General features: G+C 37.8%; 1 protein-coding gene across 8 annotated transcripts in view; it reads right to left on the reverse strand.

The window, feature by feature from the left end:
• The window catches only part of LOC137193244 (abl interactor 2-like), a 64632-nt gene continuing 39599 nt past the window's right edge, over nt 1–25033 (reverse strand). For 5 of the 8 annotated variants that reach the window (XM_067604554.1, XM_067604555.1, XM_067604550.1 and 2 more), the window contains 5 exons: nt 22936–23060; nt 17261–17425; nt 16815–16895; nt 14311–14493; nt 1–9749 (listed from right to left, as the gene is read on the reverse strand). In XM_067604554.1, coding sequence (XP_067460655.1) covers nt 9574–9749; nt 14311–14493; nt 16815–16895; nt 17261–17425; nt 22936–23060 — 730 coding nt within the window. In that variant the 3' untranslated portion in view covers nt 1–9573. Of the gene's footprint in view, nt 9750–14310; nt 14494–16814; nt 16896–17260; nt 17426–22146; nt 22474–22935; nt 23061–25033 lie in introns of all 8 variants that reach the window. The other 3 variants (XM_067604558.1, XM_067604551.1, XM_067604553.1) reach the window with 3 other exon arrangements.

Below are 25033 nucleotides of genomic sequence, written 5' to 3' on the forward strand. Positions count from 1 at the left end.
GACTGTTAAAACATTTACTTTGTCACTCCACTTTTTCCACTTTCTTACAAAAAACAACATGCTTTCAGTCTTGGTACACTTTTGGAAGCAGAAAGCTTCTCCAGATGTCACATTCTACCAGGAAGACACTGCAGACTGGCGGGATGGATTGAAGCTGACTTGATCGGATCACTATGAGGAGACATGAAAACAGAGATACCTGAAGATGAAGCAGGGAATCCAGGTGAAAGCTATAATGCCTTATTGACTTTCACCTGTTTTACATTTATATCATTTTTTAAAAAAGCAGTAATTATTATATTAGCTGAGTGGTGAAATACAAGAATGCTAGTGAGTTTGATCCATGATAAATAAAAAAAAACACAAAATTACAATTAGAAATGAATTAAAATATTTAAACTTTACAGTACACTGTTTAAGAATAGGTTTAATATCTTATATGACCTGCACAGACACAGATCACTGGGAATGCTTTGTATCTTCTTTAACTCATTTATGAATAAAATCCCAAATAGCATGTTTTTATATTGCCATCATAACTGTAGGATATACAGTGCTGCTTGAAAGTTTGTGAACCCTTTAGAATTTGCTCTATTTCTGCATAAATATGACCTAAAACATGATCAGATTTCCCCTTATGTCCTAAAACTAGATAAAGAGACATCAGTTAAACAAATGAGACAAAAATCTTACACTCGTTAATTTATTTATTGAGGAAAATTATCCAATGTTACATATGTGTGCATGGCAAAAGTATGTGAACCCCTAGGATTATCAATTCATTTGAAGGGGAAATTAGAGTCAGTTGTTTCAATTAATGGGATGACAATCAAGTGTGAGTCTGGGAGGCCCTGCCTTATTTAAAGAAGAGAAATCTGGGTCCTCACTATCAAAGTCTGAGCTTCACAACACAAGTTTGTGGAAGTGTGTCATGGCTCAAACAAAGGAGATTTCTGAGGACCTTAGAAGAAGAGTTGTTGATGCCCACCAAGCTGGAAAGGGTTACAAAACCATTTCTGAAGAGTTTGGCCTCCATCAGTCGGCTGTCAGGCAGATCATATACAAATTGAAGACATCCAACACCATTGTTGCCCTCCACAGGAGTGGTCGAACAACAAAAATCACACCAAGAGCAGGCGTGTAATAGTCCAGGAGGCCACAACGGATCCCAGGGTAACGTCTAGGAAACTAAAGGTCTCTCTTGCAGTGGCTACAGTCGATGTTAATGAGTCCACCATCAGGAGAACATTGAACATCAATGGTGTGCATGGCAGAGATGCAAGGAAAAAAGCCACTTCTCTCCAAACAGAACATTGCTGCCATCTACGGTTCACTCAAGACCACATGGATCAGCCAGAAGGTGATCGGAATAATGTTCTGTGAATGGATGAGACCAAAATTGAACCTTTTGGCTTGAATGAGAAGTGTTCTGTTTGCGATGAGCAAACACTGCATTCCAGCAAAAGAACCTTAACCCATCTGTGAAAGATGCTGGTGGTAGTATCATGGTTTGGGCTGCTTTGCTGCCTCTGAACCAGGACAGCTTGCAATCATCGATGGAGCTATGAGTTCTGAATCGTACCAGCAAATTCTACAGGAAAATGTTATGGTATCTGTCTGTGAACTGAAGTTCAACAGAAAGTGGGTCATGCAGTAAGACAACAACCCTAAACACACAAGTCGTTCTACCAAAGAATGGTTAAAGCAGAAGAAAGATAATGTTTTGGAATGGCTGAGTCAAAGTCCTGACCTTAATCCTAAAGAAATGCTGTGGAAGGACCTGAAGCATGTAGTTCATGCAAAGAAGCCCAGCAACATCCCTGAGTTGAGACTGTTCTGTAAGGAGGAATGGGCTAAAATTCCTCCAAGCTGATGTGCAGAGCTGATAAACAGTTACCGGAATCGTTTGGTTGAAATTATTGCTGTAAAAGGGGGTCACACCAGTTACTGAAAGCAAAGGTTCACATACTTTTGCCTCCCACAAATATGTAAGATTGGATAATTTTCCTCAATAAATAAATGAAAAAGATGAAAATTTTTTTTTTTGTCTCATTTGTTTATTTAGGTTCACCTTGTCTAGTTTTAGGACTTGTGTAAATATCTGATCATGTATTAGGTCATATTTATGCAGAAATACAGAAAATACTAAAGGGTTCACAAACTTTCAAGCAGCACTGTATGCATATGTTATAATATGTATGTATATGATATAGTCTATAAGCTTTCTTTTTGCATGTTTCACTATACTGGAGCATATATAATGTTGGAGACAATGAGATATGGGTAATCTTAAACACATGTCATCTTTAGAGGCATGCTATTGGCTGATTCAGTGCTTGAGGGGAGGAATTGTAGTAGACATGATTGTAGTCTGAGCAGTCACTGCAGTCAGCACTTTTAACTTCTTTATACAAAATCAGTCTTTTTACTAAAATGTTAGATTCATAAGTCAAAGTTTATGATCATTCTTGAGATCATTTTTCTTAAGTCTTATGCATATGGGCCCTTTTTTCGAAGGAAATATTTGACAATCCAACTATCTCAGATGCAGGTGCGTTGTGGAGATAGGAGGATCCTGCAGACTGCTCTTGCTCAGTATCAATGATGCAGAGCAAGAGCAGTGTGCAGGTTCTTCCTTTCTCAATACATATGGGCCCTAAAAGACATTATCATATCAGATGAATCAACCTTCTGCTAAAAAACAAAAAAAGACTTTAGTGTCTGATTTTTGATGAATGTGCTTTAACTGACTGGTTGACAAACTACAATTTAAGTTTCCCCAGACACATCATATATTTAGTGTTTAGTTGATGACTACCCAACACTGGTCTTTGCTAATAAGAAACAGAGATAAAAGGTTTGATAATAGATTAGTTGTTTTATTGGATTTATTTATCTTTCCAAACAAACCAGAGGTTTAACATCTGCAGGGATCAGTGTGAAGCAGATTCCTGGTAAAATCAGCCCTGGAGAAGCTGTCTGTAACATTTCACAGATCATCTCATTTGTCAGTCCACACTATTTAAAGGGATACTGCGGGCACAATAAAAAACAGAGTATGCCAAAATGGTTAGAAGCCAGCAGACCAGATGAACAGAAACTTACCTGTAACCTGAGTGTCACAGGTTTGATGTAGACGTCATGACTGTCCACATTGCAATTCAAATAAGCCTGGTGTTGTGCTTGTTGTTCCCTGGTTAGGAAAAACAACAAAGCTTTGCAGGCCAAAAAGAGATTTTCCCTCTAAACCTCTCAGTTGGTCACTTTTCAATAACTATTTGAGACCCAAAGAGGTCAAATGATCCAATACTTCATACAATTATACAGCAAAGATTATAGAAAGGTTTTTAAAATACAACTGTATGTAGCAGAACTTTGTTTTTTTAATTTCCTCTCACATTAATCATCTCATGACCCCAAAGATTTATCTTGTGACCCTTTAAAGGGGGGTCTGACCCTTAGATTGGAAACTAAACAAACTCCACCTCCAGAAGCTACAACAGTAACATGCTGCTTACACACTGATGCTTCAGCATTAATCTAATGTCATATATCAATAGTTTTTAATGCAGAGCAAGAACTTTTCCTTTTGATACTTTTACATTTTATTGATAACACTTCAATACTTCAGTGAGTATTTTTACATAGCTGTATTAGTACTTTTAATGCAGGACTGTGTCAGGCCTTCTAACATTCCAAAAACATTGTAAACACGCATTTCCTGAAGAAAATGCGTGTGATGGCTATGCATACCGATGCTGATAGGCATGATTTGGCATTTGGCATAGGCATTTTTTTTATATGACTTTATAATCACATGAAAATTCATTGACCTTAATGTATTTGATGAATTATTCAGATACAATGGGAGTGAATGGAGTCTTCATAACACTTGCCTTTAATGAAATTACTGTATATAACTTATAAACTGCACATCATCATAATGAGCTTATTCACAGTTGAGTAATGTGCAACAGCGAGCACTTGAACATTTGAATTTGTACTGTATACAATGGCAGAGATATAAATACAATGGGCATCTGTGGAGATTGTACTTCATTAAATAAGTAACAGTTATCAAAAAGGAAAGTCATAGCAGTCATCCACAAAGAATTACACACGACTTGACATATGAATTATCTTGATAGCGTTAACCTGTAGTAGAAGATACAAATCAAAGTGGTCTTCAAACATCCCGTTTTAGGAGTAGCCCATTAAAAAGACTATGAGAACACAGGGAATTGTGAAAATCATGACACATGGGTGTGATTGCTGTACAGTACTAACTGCTACTATGACAAGTGAGTGAATGCAAAAATGTGTCCTCCTCCTGTGATTCTCAGAGAAAACTGAAAGTAAAAGTTTAAATACTTGTTTAGTGTACAAAATGCACTCAGTGATGCATTCATGGCTGTCTTTGAACACTGTAGTCTTTCTACTTTCTATTACAGTGTTACTGCTCCACTCAGTTTTCACTGCAGGTGTATAAAGTTTCTTTTGTGACACACAACTTTCAGCACAATTGGGGGAAACATCATCCAATCAGTAAAATATTGCAAACTGGAACAAAACAGTTTCATACTGAACACATAGTGACTTTACCTTTAGGAAAATATTTGTAGCACTAAACAGTAGTGCAGCCGAAAAGATGGACTCTCCTCTCAGGGATCAACAAGATGATTAAAAAAGAAATAATAGTGCTCTATCCACACTTCTAAAAGGGACATTAGTTTGGCATACTCTGATTTTGTGGTAAAATACCTCTTAAATAACACTGTACAACAAGTTAACACTTTTTCAGGTCCATAGTCACTTCAGTCCACAAGGGAAGGTTTGGTTCATACTGGTTCTCTCTCTCTCTCTCACACACACACACACACACACACATACACACTCTAATGCACGCCCACACACCTGCATTTACACAACACACAGATAAATGGCATGTAATATCCACCTCCATCTGAGAATGTGCCTGGAGTCCGAACACACAGGACTTCAGCCAGAAACCACTGAACCAACCAAAACATCACAAACCTTGGCTGATCAAACAGAGAGAATAAAGCAAGTTGGTGAAATGACAGAAAAATACAAACAATACAAACAAAAAGAATATGACAACTTGGTGAGTAAAAATATCAGTTATATATCAGGCATGCAGGCAAACACACTGTAAACTTCAAAACTGGCAACAGGTCCAAAATCTCTACCAGGCGGTTTGGTCAGGTCCACTTCACTATACACTGAGGCAGCAGAACCACCATGACACGAAAAAGGCTCAGACAGGGGCGAACTTCATATTCAATATTTCAGATTACTGATGCAGTTTGGTATGAACCAATCAATACTTCACTGACTGCCTAGAGGAAGACTTTTACCCGACCTTGGGTTTATGTTCTGTTTTTGTCTGCTATTGGTCCATGACTACTTGTTGGTTCAATTGCTGAGATTTAAAGAGGGTGATTTTAGGTTTTAAAAGGAGGGAAACCAGTTAAACTAATTAGGAATTGAGAACAAAGGCAGATGCACTTTTACTGTCCATTATAACCATCCAGTGAATTACAAGACTGCATAAATAAACACATGTACAGTGAGCACGGTAGATCAAAGTTAAATCAGCAAGTAGTTCAGCAATGCAACACTTTTTGTATATTTCAAAGAAATAACATGTTTAGAACAAGACTAAGAGTCTACAGCCATGCCAGCAGCTCTGTGAGGTCATGCTGTGAGCTAAATGCTACCATCAGCATGCTAACATGCTCCAATGACTAATGTAGTGACATGAGCCAGTACAAAGTCTACAAGGTCTTTACAGAGGCCTGGCAGACTTTGTAAAGATGTATTGAATTGTTTTAGCAATAACTGGACTTCCTTCACACTGATCACCAGATGCAATAAGTTCATTTGTTTCTGCTGTTTTGCATTGTGTTGTGTATTTATATGTTAGTGGGTTCATTTTTTTTTCTTTGCTAGTGTTAAAATGCCTCATCACTGCTAAACTCAGGTACTTTTCAGCCACCAGAAAACACACGGATGCTCAAGTTCCAGACTTCACATCACAGAAGGATGTGCAAAGGATGTGCAAAGGATGTGCAATGTCTTGCACAGCAGAATCACAAGTTTAACTGAAGAATGTCCATCATAGCAGGATGGCTTCCACTTAATTCACAAATTACTAAAACCTGGAAGTCAGTTTTAGTACTTTCTGGTACTAAAAATTCTTCTTACTGCTGGAAATACAAAAATGAATACTGTTATGATATTTTCTCAGAAATTCATTGAAATACAAAATGTGTAGGGACCATGTTTGTGGTTTATGTTTCATCTTTCTGTAGTGATGCAACCACATCATTAGTTATTCATAGCCTCATACTGTGAGCCAACCAATTTCACAACCATCATTAATGGATACATCAGTCTACTCCTGTTCAACAACCCCATTTACCCAAATAATTTATTTATTAGTCAAAGTCTTAAAGTTATAATCCTTGAGGTTTTCATTTAATCAAACCCTATTTTTGATACTATTTATAGTTGGAATTTTGTCAACAATAGCCATTCAATATTTTAACATTCTGTATTTACCTCTCTATATAGTAGTTTTCATTGTTAGTGGGAGAGTGCGCCATTCCCATTTGGGATTCAATTTGCCTTTGCACGCAAAAGGGAATCACAGAAAAACAAAACAATCATAATTACATAACCACACAAATCATCACTTATTAACCTGTGATTGCTTCACAAATAATAAAATGTTAGAATCGTGTTTCCAAACAGTTTGTCATTATTTTAAATAATCATCATAAGGCAAATTTCTGATATTTTGAGGGTCAGTAAACCAGATTATGTTGTGTGCGATTTTTCCCACCAATGAAAAAGTCAAAAAAAAGGGACCAAAGCCAAGATATGCTAAGTGTTTGGAGCCAAACAGAAAGCAAGAGCTGGTCTATACAAGCTCATAACTGAAAGGTGTGCTTCAGAAGGAGGAAGAGAAAAAAATGAATAAAAGGGAAAGAAAATATCAGGATTTAGTGTTAGTATAGTGCAAAGACAGCTACTGCGTAGCTTCCTTTCAGTCTGTCTTTTTAAACTCAGGGATCAGACCCAAAATTTGTCATATAATGACATATCTTCTGGTTTTCTACATGGTAATACTAAAAATAATCTAAAGTCTTCGCTTCAGCTGGAAGACTGATTTTTAATGCATTTTCATGAGATGACCTCGACATGACAAGATTTGTTCTCCCGTGGGCATTAAATTACTATTCCATGACTGAAATAAGTGCTTAAGTTGAGTTGAAAAATAATTTCAGGATTATCATGAGACTTGTTTGACAGCTTCTTTTGTCAAGATAAAGTATGACAAACTTGTCTTACTTTCTAACTTAAAATGTTTCATAAAAAAAGTATTTTGTGATTTCAAGAAAATAGGCTTGTTATGTTGAGATCTTGAAATTTATTTCTTGTGATCACAAGACATCTCAATTTAAAACCTCATCTTTACTAATGTACAGATGTGGCCAAAAATATTGGTGCCCTTCCACCTTGATTTACAACTTAACCTATTATGTAATACAATAAAACAAATGAAAATGGCATGGTAATAAAAATAAAAATATTGGTACCCTTAACTTAATATTTTGTAGCACAGCCTTTGGAGGCAATAACTGCAGTCTGACTGAAATAACTCTGAATAAGGTTTCTACACTTCTCCACTGGTAGTTCGGCCCACTCTTCTTGTGCAAACTGCTTCAGTTCTCTCAGGTTTGATGGCTGCTGTCTCCCAACTACAAGTTTTCAGCTTTTTCCACAGATGTTCAATGGGATTCAGATCAGGACTCATAGCAGGTCACTTCAGGACGGAGCAACGTTTTTTTCTCATCCACTCTCGGGTGTTTTTGATGTATGTTTGGGGTCATTATCCTGCTGGAAGACCCATGACCTCCACCTGTATGTTTTACTCCAAGATGCCTTGATAGTCTTCTGATTTCATTGTGTCCAGCACAGATTCAAGGCACCCAGTGTCTGAGGCAGCAAAGCAACCCCAAAACATCACTGTGCCTCCTCAATGTTTAATGGTATGCATGGTGTTTTTTTCTTTTAAGGCTTCATTTTTTCTTCTGTGAACAAACAGGGTTGGTGTGATTTACCAAAAAGCTCTGATTTTTATCTGTCCAAAGCACATTCTCCCAGAAGGACTGTGGCTTGTCAACATGCATTTTGGCAAAGTCCAGTCTGGCTTTTTTGTGTCTCCCTCTTAGAAGTGGGGTCTTCCTGGGTCTTCTACCAATGGAGCCCATTATCATTCAGACAGCAATGGATGGTGTGACTTGAAACTATTGTACCTTGAACTTGAAGATCAGCTTGGATCTGTATTGGAGTTTTCCTTGGTTCTTTTTCAACCATTCGAACAATCCTTCTGTTCAATTTCAGGCCAATTTTCCTCTTGTGACCACATCCAGAAATATTGACTACAGTTCCATGAGCCTTAAACTTCTTAATAATATTGGCAATAGTGGTTTTGGAGATGATCTTGTAACCTTTATGTTGACCATGCTTGTTTATTACCTTATTTCTAATGACTTCAGACCACTCTCTAGTTTTCCTTCTATTTTCCATGTTCAATGTGATGCACACAGTGGCACAAAACAACAGAGTGAGTCATTTTCTCCTTTTAAACTGGCTGCATGAGTGATTATAAGATTGAAAACACCGTGATACTTATTAAAACACAAGAGTCTGCTTAAAGAATAACTACAGATCAGTTAATTCTTACAACTTCTGAAGGGTACCAATAATTTTGTCCAGGCTATTTTAGAATGTCTTTGTAAAATAAGCATGAATTCAGTTATTTTCACAACATTTTTGTTTTGTTCCACTCCAAACCAAACATAGACACGCACTGATGATAAAATATCTTTTAATTTTAACACAAGAAGAAAAATGCAAGGGTACCAATAATTTCGGCCACGTCTGTATGTCATGTCATGACATTTTAAATGTGAAATTAAATGACTAAATGTCAAACTATTCCTTTAATAACTAATTTGTGCAAGTGAGAATGATGCTGTTTAAATTCTGGTGGCACCACATAATGACACCTTTGAACTGCCTGTCAGTCCTCTAAGAGATCAGCAGCGCAGATTACTTATTTGAGAACATAATCTGAACCAACAACAGCAGACAACCCCAAAATGCAAGGACTTATGGTTAGAAGGACACTGTTGTAGTTGATGCTCAAATTTACAGTCCATTCATCTATAAGCACTAGAATCAGATGTCCTTATTTTGTCATCCTGTCAGGTTAGACACCACGACTGTCCAATACACTATACTAACAATAAAATATTAGTGAACCCATGATTTTTGTTCACAAGCTTTGATTTGATTGTGATTGGTTATGGTGAATCTTAAGGAACGAAATAAAATGGAGTCAACGTTTCCCTTCTAGTTTAGATCCAAGAAACTGAAATGCAGGTGTGATCGTACCCAAACAGCGAGACACAGAGAGTCCAGAGAGAAAGAGGAGCGACTGAACAAACAAGAAAGCAAAATCACCCCTCTTCTTTTTCCTCAGTCGGTGTAGTGCATGATGGACTCAACGTAGTTTCCAGGGAAGAGGCCGGTGGTTGCATTCATCACTCCTTCAAACCAGCCGTCCTCATTCTTCTTGATGACGTAGATAATCGCTCCTTCCTGGAACGACAACTCGTCCTCTTTGTCAGCTGAGTAGTCATAGATGGCCACCACTGGCAGGCGACAAACACACCAAAATATTATTACTAATTATCCACGTTTAGTCATTTCGCATAGTCACATCACGACCTTACAGAATTTTTGTGATTTACTGCAGCAAAATATTAAGGCCAAGTCACAGTGTCAAAGTGAAATTCACTTGTCTTACTTGATGTAGTAACATAGTAACTACTCACAGGGCTAGTTGGTGAACTACTGCAGCCAGTGAGCTAATGGCTAACACGCTAGCCAACCAAGACCACAAAGTCACAATAGCTCAGAGCTTCTTTCTATTTTCTCTGTACTGGGCCATTTACTCCCCCCTGGCACTTTGCTCTCAGGGTTGTACATCATTTCATACAATAAAGACTAAAGGGAGATAGCGGGTCCATCCCAACTGTAGGATGACAACTGCTTGTTCTTCAATTGTGTTAACTAATCTTTGATTCCTGACAAAAATAAGAGACAGACTTGCATGGATTCCAAAGTTGGTAAGAGCAGACCCCTGGCCTGCAGAAATGACCTTTGTAACCCTCTAAGTGGGGATTGATCAGTGATACTCAACAGACTCAGAAAGACCATTCTGATCAACAATTTGAATAACGGCCTGAACTAAAAGCACAATCTGACCCTAAGGCCACTTGGACCGGAGAAAAACAACTCCCACCTTAGATGGAACACAGACTCTCTTATCTCACCAAAGCCATAAACTAACCCACATTCCTGAGGACTTTTGCAAATCTGTGCCAAACCTGAAATTCATGTAAATTAAATGTCTAATTATTATGCAACTTATATCATGTTATTTGTCATGTAAATACAAGAAGAATGGTATAACTTTCATATTTGTGTGACTATCTACTAAAGAGATATTGGACTTTGATTTTATTACCTTTGTACTACATGTAACAATACTGCCCTCTAGTGACAAGAGTTCATTTCCCTTATGTTAAGAGTTAATGAATGTTTGATAACAATGTATTTGTATTTTAAAATCACCCAAGTGTTTAACTATCTGATCTATTAACCTAATAGACAATCATGATTTAGTAGTTAAATTAGATAAGTAGTTGTATTGAAAGAGTGAATTTTCTGAAGTAATAGGAATGTAAAGATATAATGTTTGAAGGATTTGAGTTTAAAGTTTTCTTTTATTGTTAAACTATAGTCACATTTAATGCTTTTATATTATGAAGTAAGGGTTATGTTGAACTTATATTTAAATATGTTTCTGACAGTAATGTAATCACAAGTATTGCCTAACTTTATTTCCTTTCACAATAGTATTAAACTTTAATTTCAGTGTAGATGGTTTGAGATGTGTAAATAGTTTAAGAAAGTTGAATCAATGAAGGCCGGATGCTTAGACATCATGAACATGAATATGAACTTAATGAGTTAATGAGTTTTTCCTTACCGCTGTCGCCAAGTGCTTGCTAATGGGGGAATTGTTGGGTCTCTCTAAATTAAAGAGTACGGTCTTGACCTGCTCTATGTGAAAAGTGCCCTGAGATGACTTTTATTGTGATTTGGTTCTATATAAATAAAAATTGATTGATTGATTGATTGAATGTTTGTTATGTTATTAGAAGAACTGACTTATTATGAAACATATGTAAACTGCCTAAATGTTTTCTTGAATGGTTTTACAAATATGACACAAGCTGCAGGACTGACTGTGTGATTTTCTGCAATAACTTAGTGTTTGGATATTAATAATAATATTCACGCTGACTCTAAATTTCATGAACTTAAAATTCCTCTTGTCTGTAGAATGTTGGTTGTAAAACCAGTCAATGGCGCACTTCTGCCAATTACTGGACCGGTGTTGCGCAGTATAACGTGGTGAATTGTGGGATACACTTGGCTCTGAATACCTGTTCGAAACGGTATTAGGAGAAGTGTGCATCCAGTGTGGACTGAGTGTAGTGTGTGTTGGTATATTTCAGACATGGGACACACTTGCCTACTGTCTGATGGTGCGTGAACTCACACATTAGTCCTCGAGACTACAGGTGTTGGTGTTGGACCCAAAAGTTGGACCCAAAAGCTCTCCAAGCTAGCTTATTAGCTTAGTCACTTACCAGACAATAAGTTCATGCTTGTTAGTTAAAAGACAAATTTGTACCATCAGCTCCTGTCTCATAACTGTCTGCAAACCATTATTCTGTTGTGGAGCAGTTAATACTCTGACAGAGGAGATTTAATAAAACCAGATGGTGACACACAGTTAATAAACTACGATAAGTTTCCTCCATTTTGGAGTCTCCAATCTGTACCCTCAAAGGTCAGCACTGTCAGGACGGCTTGCTATTTTTGAGTTGAAGTTCACGAAAGATGAAATCAATGTGAAAGATTTTACACAGATTTACTGTGCTTTTGTGAGTAAAACCACAGCATTTAGTGATTCCATTTGATGGAATGATTGTACTGCAACATTTTACTGTTTTAAATGCTGGTGTAACCAGCCCTTTTCTGAATTTGCAGCATTTTAGAGTTATTTTGGAATAACCTATGGTAATGTTTAAACTAGTGTACACAACTAAACATATTGTCTAAGTTTACTGTTACAGTAAACCTTCTTTTTCAAATTTGTTTAAGTGCAGTTGGTGTTCTTTACACACCAATTAAGAATATGGAAAAAAACACTGGTGTAATTTCCTAACTAAAAACATTCAGCCCCAAAATACACTGCCTGGCCAAAAAAAAAGTCGCCACCTGGATTTAACTAAGCAAATAGGTAAGAGCCTCCGATTGGATAATTACTGCATGGGCGATTATCTTTCAGTTGGCAATAAGTTATTTAACTCCAACTGATGCAATGAGTAGCTTCTCATTTCTTAAACAACCATATCGAAAGACACAACCCGTCGTCATGGAAAAGATGTTAGTCTGTTTGAGAAGGGTCAAATCATTGGCATGCATCAAGCAGAGAAAACATCTAAGGAGATTGCAGAAACTACTAAAATTGGGTTAAGAACTGTCCAACGCATTATTGAAAACTGGAAGGATAGTGGGGAACCAAGAAATGTGGCCGGAAAAAAATCCTAACTGATCGTGATCGGCGATCACTTACACGTTTGGTGAGATCAAATCGCAGAAAAACAACAGTAGAACTCAGGGCTATGTTTAATAGTGAAAGTAAGAGCATTTACACATGCACAGTGCAAAGGGAACTCAAGGGATTGGGACTGAACAGCTGTGTAGCCCTAAGAAAACCTCTAATCAGTGAGGCTAATTGGAAAAAAAAGCTTCAATTTGCTAGGGAGCTTAAAGATTGGACTCTGGAGCAATGGAAGAAGGTCATGTGGTCTGATGAGTCCAGATTTACTCGGTTCCAGAGTGATGGGCGCATCAGGGTAAGAAGAGAGGCAGATGAAATGATGCTCTCATCATGCCTAGTACCTACTGTACAAGCCTGTGGGGGCAGTGCTATGATCTGGGGTTGCTGCAGTTGGTCAGGTCTAGGTTCAGCAACATTGTGTGCCCAAAGAATGAGGTCAGCTGACTACCTGAATATACTGAATGACCAGATTATTCCATCAATGGATTTTTTCGTCACTGATGGCACGGGCATATTCCAAGATGACAATGCCAGGATTCATCAGGCTCAAATTGTGAAAGAGTGGTTCAGGGAGCATGAGACATCATTTTCACACATGGATTGGCCTCCACAGAGACCAGACCTTAACCCCATTGAGAATCTTTGGGATGTGCTGGAGAAGGCTTTGCGCAGTGGTCCGACTCTCCCATAATCAATAAAAGATCTTGGTGAAAAATTAATGCAACACTGGACAGAAATAAATCTTGTGACATTGCAGAAGCTTATCGAAACAATGCCACAGTGAATGAGTGCCATAATCAAAGCTAAAGGCGGTCCAACGAAATATTAGTTAGAGTGTGTGACCTTTTTTTTTAAGTGGTGACTTTTTTTTGGCCAGGCAGTGTAATTCAAAGCTTAAAACATAACATGTATGATATACAGAAAGTTCATGGAATAACGTCTTTATATTCTCTTCTTTTTGAAGTCAACTAATTTTTGTGTAAGGTTAACCTGCATTGTGTAAACAAACAAAAAACACAAGTGTGACAAAAAATACAAATATATTTGAACAAAAATCAACTTCCAACTTTTAGAGGTATAAAGGAGAGGAAACACGTGATGCATTAGCATTGGCATTCATTAAAATAATTTCAAATGAGCATTTGCTGTTGTATTAAAAAGGTAACAGTGAGCAGTTGGTGAGTACTACTGTGATAGTTTGTAGCCAGTAGTCTATTCAGATAACCAAGAGGTTCTCAGTGACAGTTTGTCTCAGGGACATTCTCCCCTAAATCAAGTCTGTCAGGTAGTGTTTCTCTCAGGCTGAGTAGCACTCCATAAATCATAAGGTTAGTTTGAGGTTATTGATGTGGATGCTTATCACTGTCCCACAATGCAACACACAACCAAATCTAAGGAGCTAAACAATTCAAACTAAATGTGGACAGTGGTGGAGAGATCTAGAAAATATTCTTTGCCCAAACAGTATAGACTTTGTATTAGTGTTGGTTATTTGGTACACTGTAGCTTACCTTTCTCCAGGTAGGTTCTGGGGGCCCATGGTGGGTCCTCTTCAGCGTACGGGTCGTTGTACTCCACTACTGCTGAATCCTCCTCTTCCTGTCCATCCTGCAATGGCTGAAGAGTGGACAGGGGCTCCTCTGGGCCAGCCTGGCTCTCGGGAACCGGGTGAGAAGGAGGAGGAGCATCTGAAACTGGAAGGTTGAAGTGAAATATGAAGATGAGAAGAACACACATACAAACATTTCTGCACTGTAACACATGTACATCCGGCATTTGAAACTGCTGTGTATTTCCTTTCCTTTAAATGGTTCAGTTTGTGCAACAGTGAGCAAAGAACAGCATTGTGTGACAGTAGATATGTGATATTAACATGAATTCAAAAGTAATCTCAGCGCATGAGTGCGGATTTCCCTGATCAACTAACCCTTGTTCAAAGTAATGGCCACGCAGTATCACCACATGATGTTACAGAACAAAATGCCTATTTTTTGTCCAGTTTCAACTTGTTTGTCACCATTATGATATACAAGCTCCAGCGGTAATATTCATTCATAATCAATCATGTCTTAGTGAGAAAAGATAAATAAACACACTGCTGCTGTCAGTAAGAATTTGATTCCCCCACCTGGGTCCATGTGACCTGTCAGCCCATATGACTCCATTTTTATCGCTCTTTTTTGGTATCTTTTGATGTGGAGAGTTTGTATACCAACATTCCACATGATGGTGGACTGGAAGCTATGGACTTTTACTTGAGCCTAGAAAAGATGCACTTCCAGCAGAATTACTTATGTCACTCACTAAGTTTATTCTAAAATCTAACTACTTTATGTTTGACAACAAGTATTACTTGCAATCTCAAGGTACGAGCATGGGGTCACCATTTGCTCCCAACTATGCCAATTTGTTCATGGGTTTGTGGGAAGACAGACATATATTTAACACAATCCCTTTGCTAATAACATCTTGTTTTTTAGGAGGTATATTGGTTACATTTTTACTGGGTTTACAGGCTCTGAGGATGAACTTAGGGCATTTAGTGACTATATAAATGGCATTCATCCCTCTTTGCATTTTATTATGGAATACAGTTGTGAAAAAAAACATTTTTTGGATCTTTTCAATACTGTTAATGAAAATAGAAAATTGGATGCATCTATTTATCGAAAAGAAACTGACAGAAATACCATTTTACACTCTACAAGTTTCCACCCTGATCATATGTTCAGCAACATCCCATATGGCCAGTTTGTGAGGTTGAGAGGAATATGTAATAAAGAAGATGATTATCAAACTGAGGCTAAAGAAATGTTTTAGACAAAGGGGATATAACCAGACACTCATTGATCAAGCTGTTGATAAAGCTAACAGTGTGGATAGGAAAGTATTATTATATCACTATTATTTGACCCTAGTTTAAATCATTTGTCATCCTCTAGACCTTGTTTCTGCTTCAAAAGAGGCAGAAATGTCAGAGATACTGTTGTCAGTTCTATGTATAAGGAACCTTCACAAAGTAATTGGCTTTCTCAACAAGTGTATGGAAATTATAGATGTGGAAAATGTGCACACTGTTCAAACACATTTGATGCCAAGACATTAAATCACCCTCATACAGGAAAGAAATATGACATAAAAGAATTCATTAACCGTCTCTCTACACGTCATATACATCTTGAAATGCCCATGTAGCTTAATGTATGTAGGCCAAACAAAGCGCCATCTCAAACTGAGAGTTGCTGGACATAAGGCTGCCATTAGAAATGGTAATATGGATTATGCCATTGCTAGACAGTACAAGGAGAAAAAACATGGGTCAGCTACTTCCCTCAAATTTATCGGCATTGAAAGAGTGCGACCCGATCCAAGAGGTAGTAATTTGATTAACCAGCTCTTAAGAAGGGAGACACTCTGGATTTATGAATTGAATACTATTGAACCTTATGGACTTAATGAAACACAGGATTTGAGTTCTTTTCTGTGATATGAGTATGTTAACTTTATGAAACACAGGATTTGAGTTTTTGTCTGAGATATGTAAATATTAACTAACCACAGGCTATTTGGACTCTCTGGGAGAGATGAGGGCACTCACCCTTCCACTTATTTAGTGGTGTAGAGGGACAGCTGTAGGGCCTGTAGTCCATTCTGCTTAGGGAATTTTACTCATCCTATTCAATCAGTTGTTTATGGGAGGTAATGAAGTTTAATTATATAAAATGGTGTAATTCTTGTAACTTTGTGTAACAATAATCACGTCATGTTTTTTGTAATATGTATATTTTCATTGTTGTGCCCTTTGTAAAATGTTCAATTTTATCTGCAAAATATTTTTGTATTTGTGGAAGGTGTTTATATTTACAGATCACACATTTACACACAGATTGTCGATCTGTTCACACAAATCATTATGAAACAAATCTCACTCCATATAAAAGTGATGCAAGTAAACACTATTGTGATTCATGATTCAAAAAATTTCAAAATGAACAAAAATGCCATTTACACTTACTGGACTCCTGAACTCGAGCAACAAAGCCCATCAGCGGAAGCTGAGGGGTGAACTGGAGGAGGGAGGGGGGCGGGGGGGAGGCTGCAAACATACAAAAAGAGTTAATTAACATATTGAATTTTTTATTTCATTAATAATCACACATCAGTTCAATTAAGATATAAATGTCTCATGTAAACACCTGAGTCTGATTAAATCAAAGATATTCTCTATAAATTCTGTCCATATTTCAAACTTTTTAATATGTGTAAATAATGAAAATCTATTTCCCACCTTTCCCAAGCGCATTCACTATATTAAACCATGAGTCACAAACACTGGGAATTTTATTTAATAGGACAAAAGGAGCCGTGGTCACAAGTAGACCTTTATCACACACCAACTACAAACTGCAACCTTCATCAGACTGGTTTCACTGCAGGTTGAAGTCGTTTTACAATACATACCTGGGCTTTGGTTGTAGTAGGGACCTCCATTGACCTGGTTCTGTGTTATGATTGGCTGACCGGTCACAGAGGGGGGTCGGCGGTACGGCAGTGACCCCCCTACCTGCGTAGCCTGCTGTCGAGGCTGCGGCCGGTTCATACTGTAGAACTGAGGGACGATAGGACCTGACACAGCAGAGAGGGACACAATAAACACATAACGTTGTTGATAAACTGAAAACTTAATTTAAATTGAAGAGATAAATCACTCTCTATAAGGGATGTGCAGAGAGCCCGGTATTTGTATTTGTATTTGTATCTGTATTTGTTGAGGCAGCAAAATTATTTGTATTCGAATAAAAGTGGAAATAGGTATAAAGATCCTGTTTCTGTTTTTATTACACTTCTAATTTTAGGACATTAAAGTGTTAAAATACTGTATGTGTTCTTCAATAAACTATTGCAAAGTCTCGAAACCCCAGTTTCCCAGACCAGGGATGATTGTGCTGACTGTGAAGCCAATACTTCAGCTCCGCCACACACACAGACCTGCAGCTCTTTATACATCCATGACACAGGGGCTAACGTTAGCAAGGAGGCTAGCGGAGCTTTAGCCGCAGCATGACCACGGGGAAGCACGGCCAGCTAGCCTCCCAGCTAACGTTAGCCCCCACTCTTCATGTGGATACAACCAGAGCACCGAGGCCCGGTTTGTTATTGACGTTAAAGTGGGAAGAGGCAACGGGTCTGACGGGCAGCTGAGTGAAGTGCAGCCTGCGGAGGAAGCATCGGGACTGTCAGGGTGAAACAGTCTGTCGAGGGAAGCACAGTCAGGCTGCGGAGGAGAATGCGACATATCGGCCACTCATAATCGGCAGAATTCGCCGATGCTGATATTTCATTTTAGAGCTTTTATCAGCCGATACCGATGGCATGACGATAATATAGTGCATCCCTACTTTTTACTTAAAACAGAAAAGCAGTATATTTTTGACACTCAACTAGAACCAACCACAAATGAAAAAGCAGGATGCAAAGATGAACAACTGGCTGACTGAATGAAGGGATGACAGAATCAGCATTTAAAAAACAAGTGTACAGTATGTAGTGTGTGCAGTTGGGCAGTTACATTTTATTTTATTTTGTGCTTGTCTAGAAAAGGCATCTTAGGCTTCTGCCTGTGTACCTTCCCAAAATAAAACCATAGTACATCTTACTGGTGCTGACATAAGTTCAATCAAATCAAATGACTGAATGAAAATTAAACAACACGAATTTGGAAGATTGCTTAATCTTTTATTATTTCAAAATATGGAACATTCTCTTATTCCATCTTCTCAAATGTGAAGATTTCCTGCTATTTTCTGTTTAATATCATTGTAAACTGAAAATCTTTGCACTTTGGTCAAACAGAAAAAGACATTAGAAGATGTCTCCTTGGGTGTTGGGATACTGTGCTTGGGATTTTTAACTATTTTCACAGTTTCACAGTTTGCATCCATGTTAGCTACTCTGTGAGGCTGTATTAAGCCACAGCAGTGCTTTGAGCTAAATACTAACTTCAGCATGCTACCATGCTCACAGTGACAAGGCTAACATGCTGCTATGCTCAGGTATAATTAACACAAAGTTATTAGTTTTGCAGGTATTTCATCATAAACCAAAGTAATGGAAAAATTAGAATTTCGACCTCATGTTTGAGTCAGAGTATCACTTAAGTGATTACAATTCATCCTGAGGGGACCATGAATTTGTGTACAAAATGTTATGACAATAACTCCGCTGTTTCAGTCTGGACCAAAGTGGTGGACCGACTGACATCCCATCCTCAAAGCCGCTCCACTAACATGACTAAAATCGAACAGATTGATCCAACATTATATAGGAAACCATGCTGTTTTCTTTCATTTAATGGAATAAAAAAAACTTTCTTTAACTTCAAATTGAGGAGGTGAGTGAATTCTACCGAGACATGGCTTAGTGCCTCACCCCTGGACCCTCAAACCAACCTCTTTGCCAAGTGGGGATCTGACACTGACCAAAGTTTAACACTGTGACAAAATGGAGATTAAATAGACCTCTTTAGAGGCAATGGACAATAATGAAATTATTACTGAACTAAAAACATAAATGACCTTTGGGGTCATTTGAACCAGGAGAAAGTTCCAACAACTTTAATTTGCAAAATTAAAAAGCAACATTATGTAAATCATGTAATGTTGTTTGTCATAGAAATATGTAAAGAACGGTATAACTTTGATAGCTGTGTGGTGATCTATTGCGGAGATACTCATTTTTGATTTTATTATTTTTTACAACATGTGACAATACTGCCCTTGAATTTTTGTTGAATGTTAAGAGTTAATGAATGTTTATATGGTAAATATGAAATGGTATTTTAAAATCACCTAAGTGTTTAACTTTTGATCTATTAACCTCATAGACAATCATATTTTAATAGCTACATTAGATAAGTAGTTGTATTGAATGAATGAAGTTTCTGAGGTAATGGGAATGTAAAGAGATCATGTGTGAAGAATTTCAGGTTGAACATTCTCTTTTATTATGAAATAATAATCATATTTGAATGTTTTTATATTATGAAGGAAGAGTTGAGTTGAGCTGATATTTGAAATTGTCTAGTCACACAATTGTTGCTTTAAACTTTTATTTTTACTACTAGACATGTAGATGGTTTTAGAAGGTGGAATCAATGATGATTGGATGTAAAACATCATGAGAAGCACCAATATGAATGCTAATGTTTGGTATGATAGGAAGGATTGACTTATTATGAAATGAATGTATAATGTTTTTCTGAATGTTTTTACAACATATTGGACAATGTGACATAAGGTATTCAAAGTGATTCTGAAGTGTGAATTTGCATTTAAAACTCAAAATTTAATTCCCCAGTGCAAGAAAAATAATTACCATCTTAAGTCAAAGTAAGACACACCTTAAAAGTCCCCAAAACAAAGGAATTGAATATACATCAACAATCTGGTGCGTCTGTCTGTCTGCCTGTCTTATCCAAACTTCTAAAACAACCTCAGAGGGATTTCTCTTTGAGCTGGACTCCATAAACACATGAGCTAAGACACAGTTCTATTTTCTTTGTTTTCCAACCAAGTCTGCAGTACGTTAATCTTTTACTGAAACAAGTTCAGTTTGTGTTTGTTTTATTTGTAACATTAAGTCTTGTGTTTCCACTAATAGTATTTGCTTTTGAAGTCACATCAACTCACATAGAGTTTTCCCCTACTGAATGAAAATTTGAGTGTAGTCAGATTAAACTTTATTCGGCATTACACTAAGATTACAAGAAGCCAGCGAAAGCCTGAATCCTCAACTCAAACTGAAATGTCGCTTTGAAGAAGAAAACGATGTTTGAAACTGGATCTTGGCCTATTTACTGACAACAGTCAGCTGACTGGGAGTTAAGCCAACAGAGTCTCTTTCACAGAGCAGTCTGAAACATGGTTTAACCCCTCTTCATTGGTGGTTCAACACCGCCGCACTGCACAGACTCTTCTACAACACGGCCCAAGCCGGGCCGCACCGCTCAAGCTCAACAGTGAATCTAACTACAGCTCAACCAACCAAACCTGGACCCTCTGAGTCGACACCAACTAAAACAAATCTTCGTCAACAGTTCGGCCTGACATGGCTTTGTGATGAAGGGCTGATGTTGAATAACGTTAAAATTAAAAGATAATTTCTTTAGAGAAGCTGAGTTAGCATTCTCGAGTTAGCCTCGAGTCACACACTTCAAGCCACTATTTCTAAACAATTTTCTTTATTATTTTATTTTATTATCATTTAAAGGCCTTATTATTCTTTTTTCTTTATTATCTTATGCTTTATCATGCATCCTGAAAACATTTAGCTATTGATAAATGTCTTCATTTATCCTAAGAAGTTGTTGTTGTGATTTCTTTAAGCATAACAAAACAGAGGTCACTGCTTTGAAAAGAACTTACAGTTATGAAACTGATTAATTGATCAAATTGAGGATTGAATTCAGGGTTTGATGTTTCCTCCAGACATTAAAGATTACCCTTTAAGAAGTGGTGCCCATTATACAAGGTTATATGTTGATTATTGCCTACTATTATACAATTAAAATAATAGTAAAGTGCTTTACACAGGTGGGTCCCTGCACACACATGCAGTTGCTGCATCAAGTATGAAAAGCCGAACACTGCTGACTCATTCTTTTCCACAGACAATTATGACAGTATTCAGCGATAGTGATGGTGAATGCATCAGACTAACAAAGGACAAAAGATAAAAAAAGGATAAAAACTGACACAGCAGAACCAGAGATATCGTCTTTTTTATTGCACACGTTCTTCTTCTTTGTCAAAACCTGGTGCCTGCATTACCCACAATACAACTTGATCGCTGGCAGTTCAATCAGAGATTCGAGTGTGTTATGCTAATATAGCCTCAAGCCACTAGCCTCAAGCAGAGATGAGGAGTGGACTAGGTCTTGTAACCTCTCTTCATTCTAATTGCATACCCCCAGATTTCTTTTTCAAACCTCAAGCTGACGCTGACTCAAGTGACATCACTTGAGGCAATTTATTAGATTTCATGTGATGCGTAACAGAGTTCCCCTTTCAAGGTGGTACCAGAGAAACAAAAAGACAGGACTTCCCTTTTTAAATATAAATGTAGCAGACTGCTACAGTCACAGTCATCCACACAACTGAATGACCTGTGAAACCTTCCCTTCTTAGTCAGGATGGGTCTCCGTGAATATGAAAGGGAACTACTATTTCCTTTCTTGTCTAGAAAATGGAAGATGGAGAAAGGGTGATAATGAGAGGAGACAGGAAGAACGGAAGAAAGGAGGACTTGGCGAGGCTGATAATGGAGGCTGCGTTGTTGGAGAAACTCACCTTCAGCAGGTGATGAGGAGGAGGAGGAGGAGACAGAAGGGGCAGGAGGAAGGTGAGGAGACAGTTCTCCAGGAAAAACACCTGACTGGACCTCGGATGTGCCGGGGGCAGGGTTACAGGGTGGGGAGGTGTTGGTGGGTGCGTTTGATTGTGAATTTGGTTGAGGAGTTGAGTCAGCATGTTGTGAAGGTGAGTCTGGTGACAAGGGTGCGTTGGGTTGTGTTAAAGTTGTGGTGGAAGAGGAGGAGGAGAGGGAGGAAGGAGTCGGGGAGGGGGAGGAGTTAGGAGCAGTGGAAGAAGAGCTAGCTGGTCCAGCAGTCGGGGAAACTTTAAGATGGAAGAAAAGAAGGGAAGGAAAAGAGGAAGGACAAGAAAGGGAAAAGCAAAGCAAGAAGCAGTAAAGAAGAAAGTTAAAGGTTAAAGTAGGGAGTGAGTGACAAAGTTGAGACCACAGCTTATTATAAATATTTTAAGTAAAGTGGTTGCTACTAAAAGATATTCAAACATCACATCAAAAATATATTTTAATATATATTTTAAAATATTAATTTGTATCTAAATTTTATTGATCTGACACGTTTGGTCTACTGAAAACAGAAAAGGAAGGAGGAAAAGAGGGAAAAAAAAGATCAGGAAAAAGGAAGAAGAAAAAATGATACTGAAACAGAACAGAGGAAAAGAAAAAAAAAGGGAATGAGGGAAAGAAATTGATCAGGAAGGACAGAAGGATAGAAAAAAAAGGAAAGTGTGGGTGTCCTGTGCGTGTGTGTCTTTCTGGGTGTAGATTACCTGGGAAGGTGGAGGGTGGGGAGGGTGTAGGCACAGCGATGGGAACACCCACACAGCCGCTGCCGCTGTTCTCCCTGCTGCTACTCCGACTGCTGCTGCTGGGGTGGCTGCCCTCACTACTACCACTACACACACACACACACACACACACACACACACACACACACACACACACACACACACACACACAGCAGGATAATCAGTGTCCTTTAGGACACATGACATGATCCTCTCCAGTTTTCCAATTCAAAAAAGTCATGAATTAAACATTCTCCAATTACAAAATATCTTGAACTTCAGTGTGTGTTGCGTTTCTTTCACATATCGAGGCTTGGCTTGTGGTTGCTATAGTAACAACATAAACTGTTGCTGAACAGTAAATATAATATGTCTGATGAGCAACATTCTGTCAAATGAAACTTTTCCACAAGTATGAGTTTGTTGATAGAGACATAGAGAAACAGTGAGAGACAGAAACAAATGGACAGTAAAGGCAAAGACAGAAGAAAAGAGTACGACAGAAGCAGGAAGACAGACTGATGAAGACAAAACAAACAGATATACAAACAGACAGACAGGAAGTCAGCTGCCTGTAGAGAAAACAGCAGAGTGAAAGCAGAGCGATGGCTGTAAGAACTCATGAATGTTAATGCCAGCAGAAGCAATGAAACAGTGAAAAGCAGCAAACACTGAGAATCTGATTGGCTGAGGGCTTCAGAGAGGGATTGCCCAAGGTGGTGATTGGATGGGAAGGATTCTTGAACTGTCTGCAGCAGAGCAGAGCTGTGATTGGACAGCAGAGATGACATTTTAGATCTCTGAAACACCACCAACATCTTTGATATGTTCAGTGATTCCAATAGTGAATAATATTAAAAATAAACAAATACATAAATAACATAGTAAATAATGAAGTGAAATAGAATGGCAATTCAGGCCAATATTCCATATACAATGTGTAAGATTTTAAAATGTGCTTATTTTAATTTTGTATGGATATTTAATTTAACCAATTTAGTTTTTTTTTCTTCTAGTGACTAAAGTGTTATCTGCTTCATCTGTAGCAGGCAGCAAATGGATTATTAAATTGCCACCATGTTTGGACAATATGTGTCCTCTGTCTCATTGAAACCAAATTCTTTCTGGTGACATAAAAACTGTTAGCATTTTGAAAATTTTAAAATTTCAGCTTTAATAAATTCCTAAAACAGTCACAGTCTAGCATGAAAATATTTCAGGAATTTGCAAAATTAAAAAGCAATACGTTTCCCATCCAGAGCACCAATATGCTCACACACTGTTACATGAACTGCAGAGGAGAGAAAATAAAGCTACAAAGAGAAAGTGCATCAGTGAATGAGAAGACAATCAGTTGATGCTGTGAGGATGTAAGCAGAAAGTCGGCACAGTGTGTCCTCTGTGTTCATTCAGCAGTAATGGTGCAACACAGCGACAACACATCACTGCTGGAGATATTTGTAAATGAAATAAAAGTACAAGCAGTCCAAATGTTTCTGGTCTGGATTCACAAACTCTTTCTCAACACAGACACACAGAGAGAGGATGCTCTCACTGAAATTATAGATAATATATTATCGCCAGTAAGTTGCCCATAAACTTATTAGTAGCACTTCACAGAACATCTCTGTGATTAAAAGTTAACAGAAAATCAGTAAGTAGGATTTTAAGAAAAATTTGAGAAAACGAAAAGGTGGTTAAGAAATTTTGAAGAGATTGTTGCTGTCAGTTATACTGTAATACTGAAACCAACCAAATCGAAATTTACTCCTTCAGCATCACTGCAACATGAAACCACAGAAGAAACACTGGACAGCAGCAAATTTCAGACACTGAGAGGCCAAAGCAGAGGGAAATATGACGAAACCAAGATTAACAATGAAGCCAGAAGAAAGGTGATAACTCACAAGCAAAGATTTTGGAAAAATGTAACAGCAAATCGCACTGATGTTTGCGATGTCACTTAAGATTTCCCTTCTTGTTCCAAATCAATGGCTGCCCAAACAATCCACAGAGGTGCTTTTGAGTACAGGTCAAACTCTTAATAAGAGTGAAACCTCATTAAACAATACACTAATAA

Source organism: Thunnus thynnus, chromosome 11 (assembly GCF_963924715.1).
Source record: "Thunnus thynnus chromosome 11, fThuThy2.1, whole genome shotgun sequence".
NCBI lineage: Eukaryota > Metazoa > Chordata > Actinopteri > Scombriformes > Scombridae > Thunnus > Thunnus thynnus.